This window comes from Platalea leucorodia, assembly GCF_965183815.1.
Source record: "Platalea leucorodia genome assembly, chromosome: Z".
Classification (NCBI taxonomy): domain Eukaryota; kingdom Metazoa; phylum Chordata; class Aves; order Pelecaniformes; family Threskiornithidae; genus Platalea; species Platalea leucorodia.
In genome coordinates this window covers 64,771,050-64,786,606 of record NC_138858.1, presented here as the reverse complement: position 1 = coordinate 64,786,606, position 15,557 = coordinate 64,771,050, and the positions used below count along the sequence as shown (strand labels likewise).

Sequence of the window (15,557 nt, the reverse complement as noted above, 5' to 3'; positions counted from 1 at the left end):
GTAAAATAAAATAAATTGGTGTAATAAGATTAAATATGTTTTGTTCAACGTTTTAAACAGGGTTATTTTAGTTTGCATGTATTACATATTTCGTAAGGTGTTTTCTGCCAAATGCCACTTAAATTGTCCAGCTGGGACATGGCTTATAATTTAGCTTTTTGGAATGAAAATCAGAGTTCCGTTTATTATCCTAAAACCCAGTAGCAACTTACAGATAGTTCTTATGCAGTATCTTCCTTCCACCTTCTCCAAGGTCAGCATCTTTCCTCACCTGCTACTTTACTTTTTTTTCCTTTTCTTAAAATTGCAAAGTTAAGTGCATGCAAAGCTTCCTTTCTGCAGCCGGTTCAATTAGCCATTTTTTTTGTTGTTGTTGGTTTTTTGTTTGTTTGTTTGTTTGTTTTTTTTATCTGTTGGTGCCAGTAATGGGACCAGCCACAGCAGTGGTTTTGGGGCAATTACATAAACGAGTAGCTACAAATGCATGGCTGTAGCATGTGCAGTTTGCATTGTCTCCATTGTAGAGGTGTGTGTGAAGTGCTAAAGCCTGTAACCTCTGGCATCTCATTAAAATGTTTTCCCTTATTCCTTCTTTTTGTATACATGTTCTGGTGTTACTCGCAGTTACATAGTATGTGTTTTTTACATTTTTTTTTCTGTCATCTGAAGGTAGAGGTTAGCTATCTTTTGCAGAGCTGAGCGACTAATAATGTTTCTTTGTCTCATTCATCAATTAAAGTATGCTAAAGTCATTAGGACTGCAGCCACTTGGTGAACTCTGGGTTAAGAGTTGGAACAGGTGCCAAGACACTGATAGAAAATATTTACTTTTATGTTTTCAGTAAAAACATTTGTGCTTTAAGAGAGGGATTGAAGGAGATGATACTGTGAACGGAGAGAAACGAGCTTTCTTGCATAACAGCCACTGCCATCGACTGATTCCCCTGATAGGACAGACAGTGTAGACAGTTTGGCTTTAGCATGGCAGATTATTTTCCTAGAATCCAGATTACAGTGGTTTAAAATGCAGTAGCCTCCCTTTTGTGACTTTCTTAATATGTTTTATATCTCAGTTGTTCTAGGGTTAGTGGAAACATCAGACCAGGAAACTTCAATGGCTATGCAATCAATGTTAGTGCATTATTTTTTGTGTGTGTGTGTGTAAGTTTGCACTCAGTTGGAGAAGGGTTTTTTTTTCTGTAAAGTCTTATACCTGAGATATACTTAGCTTGTTTCATTTGCTTATTCTCCCCATTTCATACAGTTGCCTTTTGTTCTGGTTGCAAATCATAAACATGAAACAGGATCTCTCATTATTCTGTCTTACCCTCTTAGGGCAAGACTGATAATGTTCAGCTTTCGCAACAGTACTTAGGGTGAAAGCGTTCATTATTCTTTTGGCTGAACGCTGCACGGGAAAAGCTCCTTGGGAACGTCCTCTCTGGACAAACACTGATGTGACCAGACCTGTTGCCGTGGGTCTGAGTTTATTCAGCAATGGAAAACACATTGCTTAGGGTTTGTTGTTGTTCCATAGCTGAGGACATGATTTGTCCCTGCCTTGCACATTGGGTAGTTGTATAAACTAGTGTAAAGTAAGTGCTGCCATTCTGATTTAAAAGCCAGGTGGAGAATCGGGAGTGGGTATTAAAATTAGAGTACTGTCTGTACTAGAATAGTCCCTAAGCAATCACAGGCAGTCACAGTCCCTGCCCTGACTAACTTACATATTACCACAGATGCCTATCATTACCCTGCTTCACCAACCTCAGTCATGGTAGCTAGAACTGTTGGTCTGGCGCATTCAAAGTCATGAATCTTTTCCCAGAAAGTTGTGAGATTGGGTTTGAAAGTTATATTTTAGAAAATGAATCTTGGGGTAATTTTATCTATTTACTTTGAGCTTTACACTTTAAAGTATATTTTAAATCTAGGTTTTTTAAAAGGATGGATGTGACTGCTTCTGCATTTCATGCATATGGTGTGAGAGGCACAAACCCTTGAGGCTACAGGTTTGGAAACTAGTTTGGAAAATAAACAATACCACAGAGTAGGCTACACTAGTGTAGACATATGGAAGTCCATTCATTTTTACAGCCTCTTAGTAACACACAGTGCAAAGCATGAGGTCTTACTGTATGTTTTCCTTTTCATCACACTATCTTCTGCTCTCATTAATAGATTTAAATACAAACACTACTTTCAGATAATGTCAGTGAAATGGCTTTAGTTGATAAGAAACAGGCATGACAAGCTAATTAGCTTGCCAGGCTCCTGAGATTTTGGACATTCAAGTTTTTAAAAATGTAATAGTCTGTTTAAATTGAATGTACAAATGGGCATCAAGATGGCTGTAAAAGGGAATGGAAGTGTGTGCTTTCACCTTATCGGAAAAGTTCCGTGCAGTGAATGCTGACAGTAACTTACCTGACAAAAGGTAAACAACTAGGAAAACCTGCTACAAGTGAGATGTTCAAGATTTCTGGCTATCTAAGGTATTTTTGAGAGGCCTATTACCTTGGCATGCAAGAAACAGTGGTATAGATAAGTGATTGCAATGGGGCTAGTGTTTGGACAGTTTTTCTGGAGTCTGTTCTCTTATATTAGGGATACTGTATCATACAGAGGTGTATGTTGGTAGAACAGTACTGTAGTTAGTAAAAGATACATGAGGTGGAAGGTACTTAAAGACAATTATTATAGTTTCTGTAAGTGTGGACAGAAAGCTCCTAATTAAGCTAGTTATTTGTACAAAAGAATTGTACTGCAAGAGCTTTTTTTTTTAAAAAGCAAAACAAAGGTCCTTGTTGTGGGCAGTGGTGGCATCAAACATGGCTAATATGAAATCTTGTATCAGTAGAAACCTGTTTTGTATTTCTGGGTGGATTCTGCCTCGTGTGATAATCACTAATATGTTGTCTTTTCTTTGATTTTCCCTCAACTAAGTACTTGTTAAAATAGTAGAGTGGTAACCAGGGAACTCAACAATGAGAAGGAGCTGCTGCTTCTGTAAGGATTTACTAGTACTAGCTGCTCCAAAAGCTGAGGTGCCCCATGGAGGCTCTGCAGCACCAGCCTTCGTGCAGGGCACTCAAGGAGTTGCAAAAGCATCACAGACTTTCTGCACTTGGGTGGGCTGACTTTGCATTGCATAACCCCCCACCGCCTGACACCCAGAGACGACTGGGTGTCAGCAGAATGGTAAGGCTGTTGCTGCACATAGCAAAGGATCAGTTCTGGAAGTGGCTATTACTTTCATAGCTCTTGACCCTTGGCTTTTTTTCTGGCAGTTGTTTCATAGCTATGACATGTTTTGGAGCAGGAGTTCTTATTGCTCCATGAAGTTATGAGCACTCTGTGGGGCTTAATTGGAAGCTACCTCACTTAAACAGTAATATGTGAAGTACTGAAATTATTTCCTCTGTTTGAAAAAGTCGTATCTTTGCTGATTTCAGTACTTCTGTGGGCCAGATTACTATAGTGGGTTATTTTATCTTATGTATTTGATGGCCTAGGAAAGGCAAACTAAATGTATCTGCATGAAAAAAAATATGATCAGAAACCCCGAGATATCCTTGTAGTTTAACACTTTGACCTACTCCATTTTCATTTCACTACCAGTACCTTCCTTAAAGGTGGGAAATTTCTGCTTCCTGTTCTTATGTACTGTCATCTTTGTTTATTTGTGATTTTTCACTGTAGGCATCCTTCTCTTTTTAGAGGTCAGAGGAAGAATTTTTGTAGCAGTCTCTAATGGCCTTAATGAAGACTGAGGATTCTTTTTCTGATCATTTTCTCATCCACATAATTCAAGAAAGTTTTTCGTTCAGTAGTTCTGTCTTGTTGCCAAGCAAGTCATAGTGGCAGTGTAGCTATTGCTTCATTCCTGAAAACAAAAGATAACTGTATGGGCAGATGTGCAGAGCTTCAGAGAGTCTGGAGAGCTGGTTGTCTCCTATTGTATAAAATAGAGGATTTGTTCAGAATGCCAAAACTTCACTTTCCTTTCTGTCTGAATCTGTGCCCATTCTGCATTTCCTTCTCCAGAATATTCAAAGTTCTTCCTAGTGCTTATGCTTGCATAAATAATAAAAGTGCCTTGAAGGAGCAAATATCGTACAAGACAGGACCCAGGCTGCTTGCCTCCACTGCCAGGCATTAGTCTGAAAAACTAAGTAGGGAAAGGAGTAAACCACATCATTAAAAGTGGTAAGGTCAAACATGTAAAGGGCTTGGCTGAGTTACTTAAGCAAAGGTGACTAATGCCACTTGAGACCCTTTGCAGTGTATGAGGCATCTGCAGAAGGCTAGCAGATTTAACCTGTAGGAGAGGCAATTGATGGCCAGACAATGGCCTTAGGGTATCTCAAATATTTTTGTTGAAGCAGAGTGCAGAGACTTTGTATGTCAAAGGGGTAGTATGGAAAGCTGAGGGAGGTTGTGGAGAATTTTTTTCTCTGAGATTGTGGAGAAAACTTACAATGCAAAATCTCACCACAGCTTAATTTAAGACATTACATTTCAGTTTTAGCCAAACCAAAAGGCTTTGAGTTTATACCACTACGTTAACAACACTATGATGCTGTTGCTTGTGCCCAGAGGACATAGTATTTTCTTGCTAGCAGTCTTACAGGCTTCAGTCAATCAGTTGCATTATCTTCAATGAACATGCTCAGAATCCTGTCCGAAGTTATGGACATCATCAGTGATGCTGCTTTGCCGTTTTACTTAACATCTGTTTCTGGAGGTGGTAACAGTTTTGTAAGACATGACTCAAATTGCCAGTTAGATAAAAAGAGAATGTGTGAACTGAAGAAAAGTTACAGGTTAATATTAATAAGCACAGCATGGAAACTAAAATTGTAGCACCAGTAGGAACAAACCTGTCTTGATGATTAATATATTACTACATAGCAAGCCGAACAGAACCGTTCTTTTTTTGTTCATGATACTGAGCTGTATACATCTGTAGAGCATAATCTTATGATGCCACTTTGACGTTAACCCAGTATGAAATATCCATATTGCCTTGGCCCTCAGTGCTCCTAAATCATGAATACGCTAATCTGTTTCTTTGAAGCCTGTTATATGGGGGCTCAAAAAGAGAGGAAAAGTGCATGTTCGTCCTGCTTCTTCAGGTTCCTTTTCATGGCTCAGGTGAGGAATTAAGTGCCAACAGTGCAAAAGTGCAGGATCAAAATGGAAAGAGTATTGGGCACAAGATTGGAAACTAGGCAGATAACTTTCAAATATTGGCCAAAAGTTTCTGACTCGTTGGAACTGATCCTTACCTGTCTCTGTCAGAGTATTACCCTTTATTGTCTCTCTCTATTTACATTATTAGTTTTCTAATCCATTGATTTACAGCTATTATTTTCCTGGTCATAACTCAGGGTATGTTAGTATTGTGTTGCACTGTGTTGCTACATCAATTTGAAATGGTTTCTTAGAACAAACATATTCATCTTGCTTTACCATCTAATTTAACAATTGATTTAGAGGCCATAGTTATTACATTGGCGATTCCCAAGCTTTTTCATACCCTGTGTTCTCCTCACACCTTTCTTCTCTTTGGTGACCCAGCAGGGAATTCCCTCCTGGTGACAATGGCATAGTAGCCTTGTGAGAACAACAGCTTCAAACCCCTCTGTCTCATGTGGAACAGTAATAAATGTGCCCCACGTTAAACTTTCTTGTGATGTGGTATAACTAAAAATAAGGGTAAGACACAAAAGTGTGATCCTTATGTAAGTAGAGCATGCACCAGATGTCTTGTGTATCATTTTATCTCTCCTGCTGCACTGTGTTCAGTAGGTGATTATGCTGAATAGGTGCGCAAGCATATATGCTACAGGACTTTTCTGTTTGTGCTTTTTTTTTCAGGATCTAAGAACATGAGCCAGATTACAACAAATGGGGAAAATGAAGGAACTACCAAAATTATTGCACCTTCCCCTGTGAAAAGGTACGTAGACCAGCAGTTCTCTTCCAGCTTTTAAGAGATTGTGTATTGCATTGGATAGAGGAACACATTTAGTAATCATTAGTAACAGTTTATCCTGCCCTTAAGTTGAGGACAGTCTGATATTACGTTGACAAAGGTCAGAGAGTGTTGCCCAGTAATTCATTTTAACAAGCCCTGATCATCTGAGGAACCTGGAACAGGGGTTCCAGGTGACAGGGAGTTTGGAAACCCATGAAAGGGGACAAGTTTATGGGGAGGTAAGCAGTCTGAGTTTAAATATGAAAAAAACAGATAATGACCCAGGGGACATTGGTCAGGATAGTCCTGTGAATTCGTATGTGTCTCTCCCATGGGAGCTGTGGGCTGGCTGGCAGGGCCCTCAGGGCATGGGTCTTCGGCCCCTGCCCGGGGCAAGCTCTGCTTGGGATGTGTGGGCAGGGAAGAGCTGGGCATGGCCTCTCTTCCAGCCATGCTATTAATCATGCAGCCCATTACCTGTTACACCAGTAAATCCAGAACAAAACTCATGGGTGTTTGGGCCTGATCCTTACGAGCAGTGAATTGCCACGGCTTCTCTGGACTTGCGTGGTTTGCTGTGTTTAATTATCAGTGCTGAAGTGCGCATCTCTCGTTATTGGACATATTTGAGAGAAAGAGGTGAGACTCAGATTCAGAAAGGGATTTGTATCCCCACCCTTAATTTTAGGTGGACTTTGGGTGCCTGAATCAAAAAAGAGTGATCTGACAAAACAATGAGTCAAAAACTCGGCACCTAGCTTTTTTGCTTAGTTGCCTGAATGTCTGTCTTTGCATGCCTAGTAACCCTGACAGGTTTTTTTGAGCTGAGCAGCTCTGGCCTTGTATCTGCATTGAAGCTGTGGGTTTCACATACTAGGTATCTTGACTGACCTCTGAAGAAGTGTCTAAAAGATTTACTGCAAATACTTGATGGATGGTGTTTTCTATTGCCTGATATTTAGAACAATTACCCCAGAAAAGGAGAGATGAATTTAATGGCTTCCTTGGTTTGAGGGAAATTGAATCAAATATTCTAACCCTCAGAAAATAACACTAATCATGGGTTAAAAGAAAGTTTATGATTTTGCCACTCGGTCATGCTGAAGCTAGGCCATTGAGCAGAAAACAATAGAAAAGTATATGAATACCTTCAGTAAGGGTGCAAAGAGGATGTAGCCAGACTCTTTTCAGTGGTGCCGTGTGACAGGAGCAGAGGCAATGGGCACAGACTGAAACACAGGAGGTTCCCTCTGAACATCAGGAAACACTTTTTCACTGTGAGGGTGACCGAGCACTGGCACAGGTTGCCCAGAGAAGTTATGAAGTCTACCTCTTTGGAGATATTCAATAGCTGCCTGGGAGTGGTCCTGGGTAATTGGCTCTAGGTGGCCCTCCTTAAGCAGACAGTTGAACCAGATGACCTGCAGAGGACGCTGCCAACCTCAACCGTTCTGTCATTCTGTGATTTGTTCTGAGAGAGGAAGGTACAAAGCAAGAGGTACCCTTATTCCATAGTGCAGAGATGATCGTATTGGGAAGGAATAGGAGCCCTTCACTACAGCTTGTGCTCCAAATGCTGCGTATAAATTTTTAGCAATGAACTGTTAAAAAGAAGTGGATAGGCAGGTTGTAGAGCAAGATCCAAAATAAGGGGCTCTCAACATGGCAGCTTCAACGTTTCTGAGTTCAGTTTCTTACCTTGATAGTTCAAAAGCAATTCACAGGCAGACTCTCACTGAGTCAGAGTTTTACATAGTGTTAGTCACTTCCAGCAAAAAAGTGTTGGAAGTTGTTTTTCTTGCATGCTTTCTATTTAGAAATTGATTTGTTTTTCTCAGTGTCTCTGTCTGCATGTGTAAAACACCTTTCAGGTCTGCCAGGCTTAGTACACGTGACAGGCAGCACTTTGTGAAGCATTTACAGTTTCGTAGTTTACTCCATCCCATGTAATTCTTGCATTAATTGTCGGTCATGCTTGTAAAGCATCTTTCAGCAGTTCTTACAAGCTGAGTTTTCATAGTGTAACATCTCATTCACTGTTGAGATTCATAGTTGGCCACTTCTGCATAAGTGGTATAAATTCAAGGTAAATTATAATAAACCCCAACAACAGTAATCTCACATGAAATTCAGATCCTAACCTTTTCTAATACTTTGAATGAACTCAGTCCCTTTTGCAACTGCATTCCTGGAGATAATACCAGTATCTGAAGAGATGCCATGCAGTTGCTCTCTGGCTGTAAAGTGTATCTCTGCTCTGAATGAATAACGACTTAGGAATCTAATGCAGTGAATTCACCTCCCAAGGTAATTTCTCTCTCCCTGTCTTTTTTAAGATTTGAGAACACTATTCAAATTTACTCTAAGCCCAACTTCAATCTCAGTATTGTTCAGTAGTTTATGCTGTGCAAAAACAATTGCTTTTTGCAATACAGGACTGAAATATATTTACCTGAGTTCCTTGCTTAGTCTGTAGTAAGCACATATTTTTAAGCCTGGGAATAGATTGTATGCACATATGAGTCAATAATTAATGATTGCAGTATTAAGAAAATTATTTACTTGATAAACTGTAATTTAGTTTCCTTTCCTACAGACTTCCTGTAGCTTTGCATTTTGTTCACTATGTGAGAATTAAATGATTAACTCAATGACCTGTAGTAACCAAAGGCTGAGGTTAAAAGCGGATTAGTGCGTTAAGTAGCCACAATTCCTTCATAAAGCCGAGTCTGTCACCTCCTGTTCTGGGCAAAGAACTCTGGCTTATGTCTTCCTCTCTATAAGCATCTGTAAAGCTTTTTCTTTGCTGCTTAAGTTGCACTTTGGAAAGATACGTGGTATTAATGCTTGTAGTGGGTTGCTGTCAGTAATACTTCTTGAAAAGCTTAGTGGAAATCAATGTGGCTATCTAGTTCTTTATCAGGTGAACTGCTTGTTCATGTTGAAAGCAAGCTCTAGAGGTGATGATGCAGGAAAAGCATGACTAGCCATTGGCGAGAACGTGGGTGCAAAAGCATGCTCTAGCTGGAGGCCACCTTGCAGCACTTGGAGTGGCAGTGAGCAGGCTATCTACGAGCATTAATGGGTTGGAAGTTGTAAAACCTGACACAGTGAGAATGGTAGGAATAGGAAGAATTGGAGCATCCTGCTGTTTTTCACACAGTCTTAGAATGGGAGACTGATTACAAGCACTGATATATCTCTTAAGCCAGGTGACTATTTTGACTGTCCTGGTACTTTACCTTGCAGCAGTCAGTGAAGATCTCTCTGTCACGTTGTCAGATCTATGCTCAGTGTCTAGCAAAAAGAAAACATAGGGAGTTCCTGGGGAAGAAATGAGAAAAATATGCTACTCTATGAACCTGTGGTCTGTCATGTTTTGAATAGTTATCACCGCTGCCTTTGTTGCTCCCATCTTCCAGGTCTACAGGTACTGTAGACCTGGAAAAATGATAGAAAAGTGTGATAAGGATAATCAGAGGTATGTGGTGACTCCTATACTGGGAGAGATTAAATAGTCTGTGATTCTTTCACTTGGAAAAGAGATGAGACAGTTGTTAAAAATGTATTAAAAAAAAATTATAGGGTGGAGTTTGTGATTAGGGAACAATCATTCATAGGGCTTTTTTTCTTTATATAAGCACAGAACTAGTGAGGAACACAGGATGGAAGTTTTGAACCAGGTGGAAGTTTTGAAACAAAACGAGAGAATTGTTTGTGCCATAGTTAAATTCTGGAGCATCCTGTTACCATGCACTATTTATGCCAAAAATTCAAAAATGTTCAAGAGGTGTTTAATTAAATCCATAGAAAAAAAGTTCCATGAAGAGCTATGTAGAATAAAAAACAGATAAAGCCTCTGATTCAGTAATCTGTTAACTGCATATTTTGGAAGACAGTGAGAGTACATTGTGTATTTGCCCTATTGTTAGATTTTTTGCCTAAGCATCTGTTCTTGTTTATTCTGAGACAAGATTGACCTTTTTTCTGACTCAGTGCAGCCATAATTATGAGCTTGTAGAGCTGATTTTAAAGTCTTGGTTTTTTTCCTTCCAATTTCTCTTTCTAGGAGAGATTCTTCAACATAGGAGCTGTTTGCCCTCTTTGGCATAGCAGGCATATAGCTGTATGGCAGGGTGTGTCTCTGTGATGACTGTATGCCTTGGAGATTAATTTTTAAGAGGTCAGGGGAAGAAAACATGTGATCTGTACACTATGGGTTTAAATATATATATATATATCTGTACTTTTATTTAGCTTTAAAAAGATGAAAAATGAAAACAGTCCAGAAACCCAAAGAAGTAAAACAAGCGCACCGTGGGAGGAAAATGGCCCACAGAGGTAAGGCAAGGCATGATGTCCTAGGTATTGTGCAATGGTAAATATCATGCCATGGCAATAGGTTGAAGGATATTGATATAATACATTAATGTATTAACAGGGTCACAATAAAACTGTATTGCATATAAGAAGATAGGTCCTGTCATGGATAAATAATCAGTTAAAAATTAGGAGAGTAGGTGTAGGAGGAAGTGGTCAGTGGATGAGAGTCACCAGTGGCTGTCCACAGAGATTTGTTCATAGACCTCTGCTATTGAGTATATTTGTCAAAAACCTGGAAAAGGGGTGATAAGGTTTGGTGATGGGACAGAATTGTTTAGGACAGTGAGAGTGAAAGTTGTCTGTGAAGAGTGGCAGAAAGACCCCTACAGTATGAGTGACGAGTCACTAGAGGGTGGATGATATTGAGTCAGTAAGTGTAAAGCGAGGCACATAGGGGCAAAAAAATAACCCTAGATTTCTGAGTAAAATGAGGTGCTGTGTAGTTATGATGGATAACTTCATGGAAACATCAACTATGTAGCAGTCAGAAAAACATTTAGCAATTATTAGGAAAGCAAGGGAACAGCATTATGCCATTACATAAATTTGTGGATCAGGTATTTGCTCCATGAATTGTGAGTGCAGTTCTCTCAGGAGAAGGAAAAGGCCTTGAGAGGGGCAGCAAGGGTAATCAAAGGAGTGAATGGCTGTGCAGGAAGTCTGTACAAGGAGCATAGGCCAGGCAGGACTCTTTCTTCAGTCTGGGAAAGAGATAATTTCAGGAGATGTGGTCTAGAAAATCATGAGTAGTACAGAGAAAGGAGAAAGAGATCAGGATTGAATTTTTCCAGTGTAAGAACTTGAGATCTTCAGATGAAGCCATTGGAGGTGGTTTAAAAGCATTGAGAATAGCAGTGACTAGTGACTTACCGTGACTAGGAGATCTGTAGTCCTCCTTTAGAAGGGTTGCTAGAAGTTAGTGGATTCCTGGGAGAAGCTGAGTGAGTCACGGAATAGAAATCCCCAAGGGCTTCTGAAGACAGAGGTATAGCAGCTGGCTCAGTAAGTCCCCTGGACTTGGAATAGTGGGGACTGAGAGAGCAGTGGGGAACTGTCATACGTATTCAGCTTCTTGCTTCCTGTAGGTGGTTGTTTATGGCCCCTGTTGGAAACAGGCCACTGAACTAGATGGCACATTAAGTGTAATCCAGTACTGTCCTGCTTTTGTGTGATGATTCAGATCTATACGTGGTGTGTCTTTTGAGGCGCCGTGATGATTTACTGTGTGTGCTCCATCTGTAAACATCAAGAGTTTTCGGAGTAAGGACAAGGGAGTGTGCAAATATTCTCTTCGTACGATAGACATTTATTTGTGAGTTTTAATGAAAAAGTGGTGTCAGCTTGTCACATTATGGCTCCAGTGTTACAATTGCTCTTAGAATAGCAGGAAGCTTGATCCCTCAGGAGCCAAAGAACGGTAGGATTGAGTTTTTGCAAGTCCATCTATTCTAAAGGACTACACAGTTTTAGACACATAAGCAGAGGCTTTCCACAGCTTCTAATAATAATTCTCATTGAGATGAACTGTGGCAACTTTTCAACCATGCAGAGCAATGCTGTAATCAACAGTCTGCAGAAGCAGGTGAAGAAGAATGTACCCAGTTTGAAGGCCAGAGGGTTATGAAAGCAGAAAGAAATATCTTACCACACAGTTATTGTGAAAAGGGCTAAGTAATGTTAGATAAAGAGGTATGGTTGAGTTTAGCGTCCTTCCTCCAAAAAGTCATGGAACATCAGTAGACCACCTTGGGGTGATAGGTACTCCATCACAGGCTCTGTTACACTGTTGGAATAGGTCCTTACACATCTGTAGGAAGGTATCGCAGGATAATCTATACAGATAGTCTATACAGATAGTCTACATCTAATTTGATAACAACCCAACCCATTGGGTCCTGCCCAGGCTTAAGTACATAACCTGAAGTTTGAAACACTTCCAGACCATTGGCAGAGGGTTGTGTGGATCAACAGGAGAGAGATGGAGCTAAAATTGTTTCACTATCCCAAGCATTAGCTCTGTGATGAAGGTGTATGTTGCAACAGGAATGTTTTCATACTTATATCCATGGAAAACATAAAGAATAGGGGTGCATATGAATGCCTAGCTCTGGGTTCGATAATTCATACTAAAGTACACAAATTTTGTTATGCTAAAAGAATATGTATAGACTTGGTTCTACATTTTGCAAGCTTAGAGCTCTTGGCTTGGTAATGCTAAGAGGTCTCTCTCCTACATTTTCAAGGTTCAGTGTAAAATATTTATTGCTGGAAAGCAGTACCGTCTGTATTTACATAGCATGCACACACACACATACATGTATAGCTGAATATGTGTATAAGTGTGTGCGTGAGCCTTCTCATTTTTGTAGTCTGAGTCTCCGTTAGCTAGCCTAACTTTCCTGGAAGTTTTATAGCCAACTGTTTGCTCTTCCTTTTTAACCCTAGCGGGCTGTATAATTCTCCCAGTGACCGCAATAAATCACCGAAGTTCCCTTACTCTCGGCGACGGAACCCATCAGGTGGCAGCGAGAATGAGTCTGGGCAGCCGGTCCGGAGGAGGTAAGAGCCCTGGGGTTAATTACTGTTAGCTTCTCACAGTAGAAAGCTTGAGGTCCTGCATGCTCTGTGTTCCGTAAAGGCTCTTGGCGACACAGCTGCGTCCTGGGAAAAGGGGTACTCTAGGGGCCAGTTGTTAGTCCAAAAAAATCCTGAGCAAGAATACCAGATCTACTTTTGGAAAGAAAGCTTTGGTCAGGCTTTTTGCATGTGTGCTATTCTGGCTACTACGAAAATGATGTTAAAAATTTGAGAAATTGCATTATTGGCATGTGCAAGATCCTTTCAGTTGCTGTAGCTATTTTCCCTTGTGAAGGAAAGGATTGATGGGTGTTGCTTGCTTGACAATGAGCTTCTAATACAGAACAGTATTTTGTTTTAAGTACCTTGCTTTGCTTTCACTGCAACAAAGATAAAACAAATGAGCCATAAAGCTGTCTTCAACAGTCCTGTGTATGAATTACTTTACATTAGAGAGGATGCCAGCAAAAATACAACTATGAGATACTTAATGTGTTTTTAATGGGTACATGCTGAATTGAGTAACTTAGAGAAGTAAAATTAAATGGATGGAGATTCTGTGCTGTGTGTCCTGGAGTATGTCCAAAATGCGAATTACAGGGACAGTTCTGAAGTGATACAGTTTTGAGAGACCACATGTTACCTGGGATGATTTGTCCTGCTGAGAAGCTGCTTTCATTGCTAAGGTACCCCGGTGCTGTGATCTGCTGTGAAGTATAGACAAGCATAACTACTCTGCCATATTCATCTCAGTCTTCTAGAACTGCCTTACAAGCCAGCACTTTGGAGTTACATCTCCTGACATCTGTGAAGTGATTACCTGTTTGACTTTCAAAGCCAGGGTTTGCAAAGGAATCTCTGAAGACACAGCTATATCTGTGAGGAAATGTAGTTAGATGTGGAGCTTTTATATTTTCAGGTTTCTGAGCTGCTCCAGACCTTTTATCTGCCATTAGCTGTCTAGAACAGGAGCGAAGAAACTCACCCATGGTGTGTGCTTAGTGACCTCATGCCTGAGTTAAAGTAAATCACCGTAGCTCTCTCTAAGTCAATAGACTTATGTTGATTTACCCTGCTGGATAGAGCCCTTGTAAGTGTTAATAGCAATGTGTTTCCTGAATGGGTTTTCTGATTCATTGCTAGCTTAATTGTCAGAAGGACTTGTTGGGCTCTGTAAAAACAAAGGAATAGAGATGTGCAGTGCAAAACTGTCTTATATCAAGAAAAAAACAATGCTTGTGCACTGTGCAGTAGGAAATTTTTTGAAATGCAAAGTGTTTATCATCTGGGATTTGCATTTGGCTGATCTACTCGGTGGACAGGTGGTCATGCCAATAGCAAGTTTTCTCTTGGGCGACCACACCAACAAAATGTTTTTAAAAGTCTTATCTCATATGTGAGACTGTGAAGACTGACAATAGTAGGTAGATTCTAACCTAATTATGTCTTCCTGAATCTTGGTTTTATTCATACACTTTCCTTTTTCAACCTTTTAATAACAATAGCTGTGTTGTTTATGCACTCCTTACTGGAATTAAGAGGAAAACATCAGGCTTTGCTATGCTGGAAACAGTAGGAAACTCTAAAGGCTAGCATACCATGCTTAACCTTGCGAGTCAGGGTTTTGCAATGAGAGCTTGAATGGGATCATGCCTTCGCAACTTACTGTAGAAGTGTCCTGAAAAGTTCAAAACAAGCACATGCTCTTTTTTCTCTGCAACTTACGGTAGAAGTGTCCTGAAAAGTTCAAAACAAGCACATGCTCTTTTTTTCTCTGCCTTAAATCATATTGAAGTTTTTTTTTGTTTGTTTAAAAGATGGGAGTTTTTGTGTATTTGTGTTAAGTGACCTGATGGTATTTCATTGAAACTTCCTTAATGTCACAGGAAAAATCAAAACAGTGGCGAAGATTCAGATTTAAAGCAAAGGAGAAGGTAAATATATGATCTATAGGAGCCATGAAATGATAGTGAAGGTACTGATCGTATTTTAGTTCCCTGCATCCCCTCCCTTCCTTCCTTCTCCCCCATCTTCTTAAATGTTTAAAAGGCTTGTTGTGTTCTGCCCATTTAATTTTTTCTTTCCTATTTTACTTTTGCTAAAATGCTCTATAGCATAACCTCATCACAGCAGAGGTTCCTACCAGCTGCCTTGCACATTGTTACTACACAATGCTAGAAGCAATTTGTGGAAGTTTATTAAAGGCTTGTCTGCAACTTGAAAGTCAGTTCCAGAAGTTTTAGCTTTTGGATTTTGCATCTGCACATTTTGTTTTGAGTTCTCCAGCCTCCCAGTCCACTCTTAATTAATCTGTTTTGAAAGCAAGTGTACTATCATTTGAGATGAATTGTCCTGCAAAAGGCAGATGCAGAGGCATATGCAACTTCTTACAGCCTTCTCACTGTCTTTCACGTTTTTTTCTGAATTTTTTTCTTAAGCTTCTTTTTTTTTTCTTGTGCAGTCTTGACCAGTTGTCACATTTCCAAACAAAATGCTGGTGTGAATTTGGATGTGCCCTTCAACAACTTCAGCTTTTTACAGATTTTTGCACCTGGAGTTCTATAGTGCCACATCTGCCTGCCATGACTCTGTGCTATGCTTCTCCTTGCTCCTG

At 40.0% G+C, this 15,557-nt stretch overlaps 1 protein-coding gene across 1 annotated transcript in view; it reads left to right on the top strand.

The window, feature by feature from the left end:
- The window catches only part of EPB41L4A (erythrocyte membrane protein band 4.1 like 4A), a gene marked incomplete at its 3' end in the record, with an annotated part of 134,826 nt that overhangs the window by 98,254 nt on the left and 21,015 nt on the right, over positions 1–15,557 (top strand). The window contains exons 13-16 of the mRNA XM_082336219.1: positions 5,884–5,965; positions 10,241–10,324; positions 12,812–12,925; positions 14,830–14,877. Coding sequence (XP_082192345.1) covers positions 5,884–5,965; positions 10,241–10,324; positions 12,812–12,925; positions 14,830–14,877 — 328 coding nt within the window. The remainder of the gene's footprint in view (positions 1–5,883; positions 5,966–10,240; positions 10,325–12,811; positions 12,926–14,829; positions 14,878–15,557) is intronic.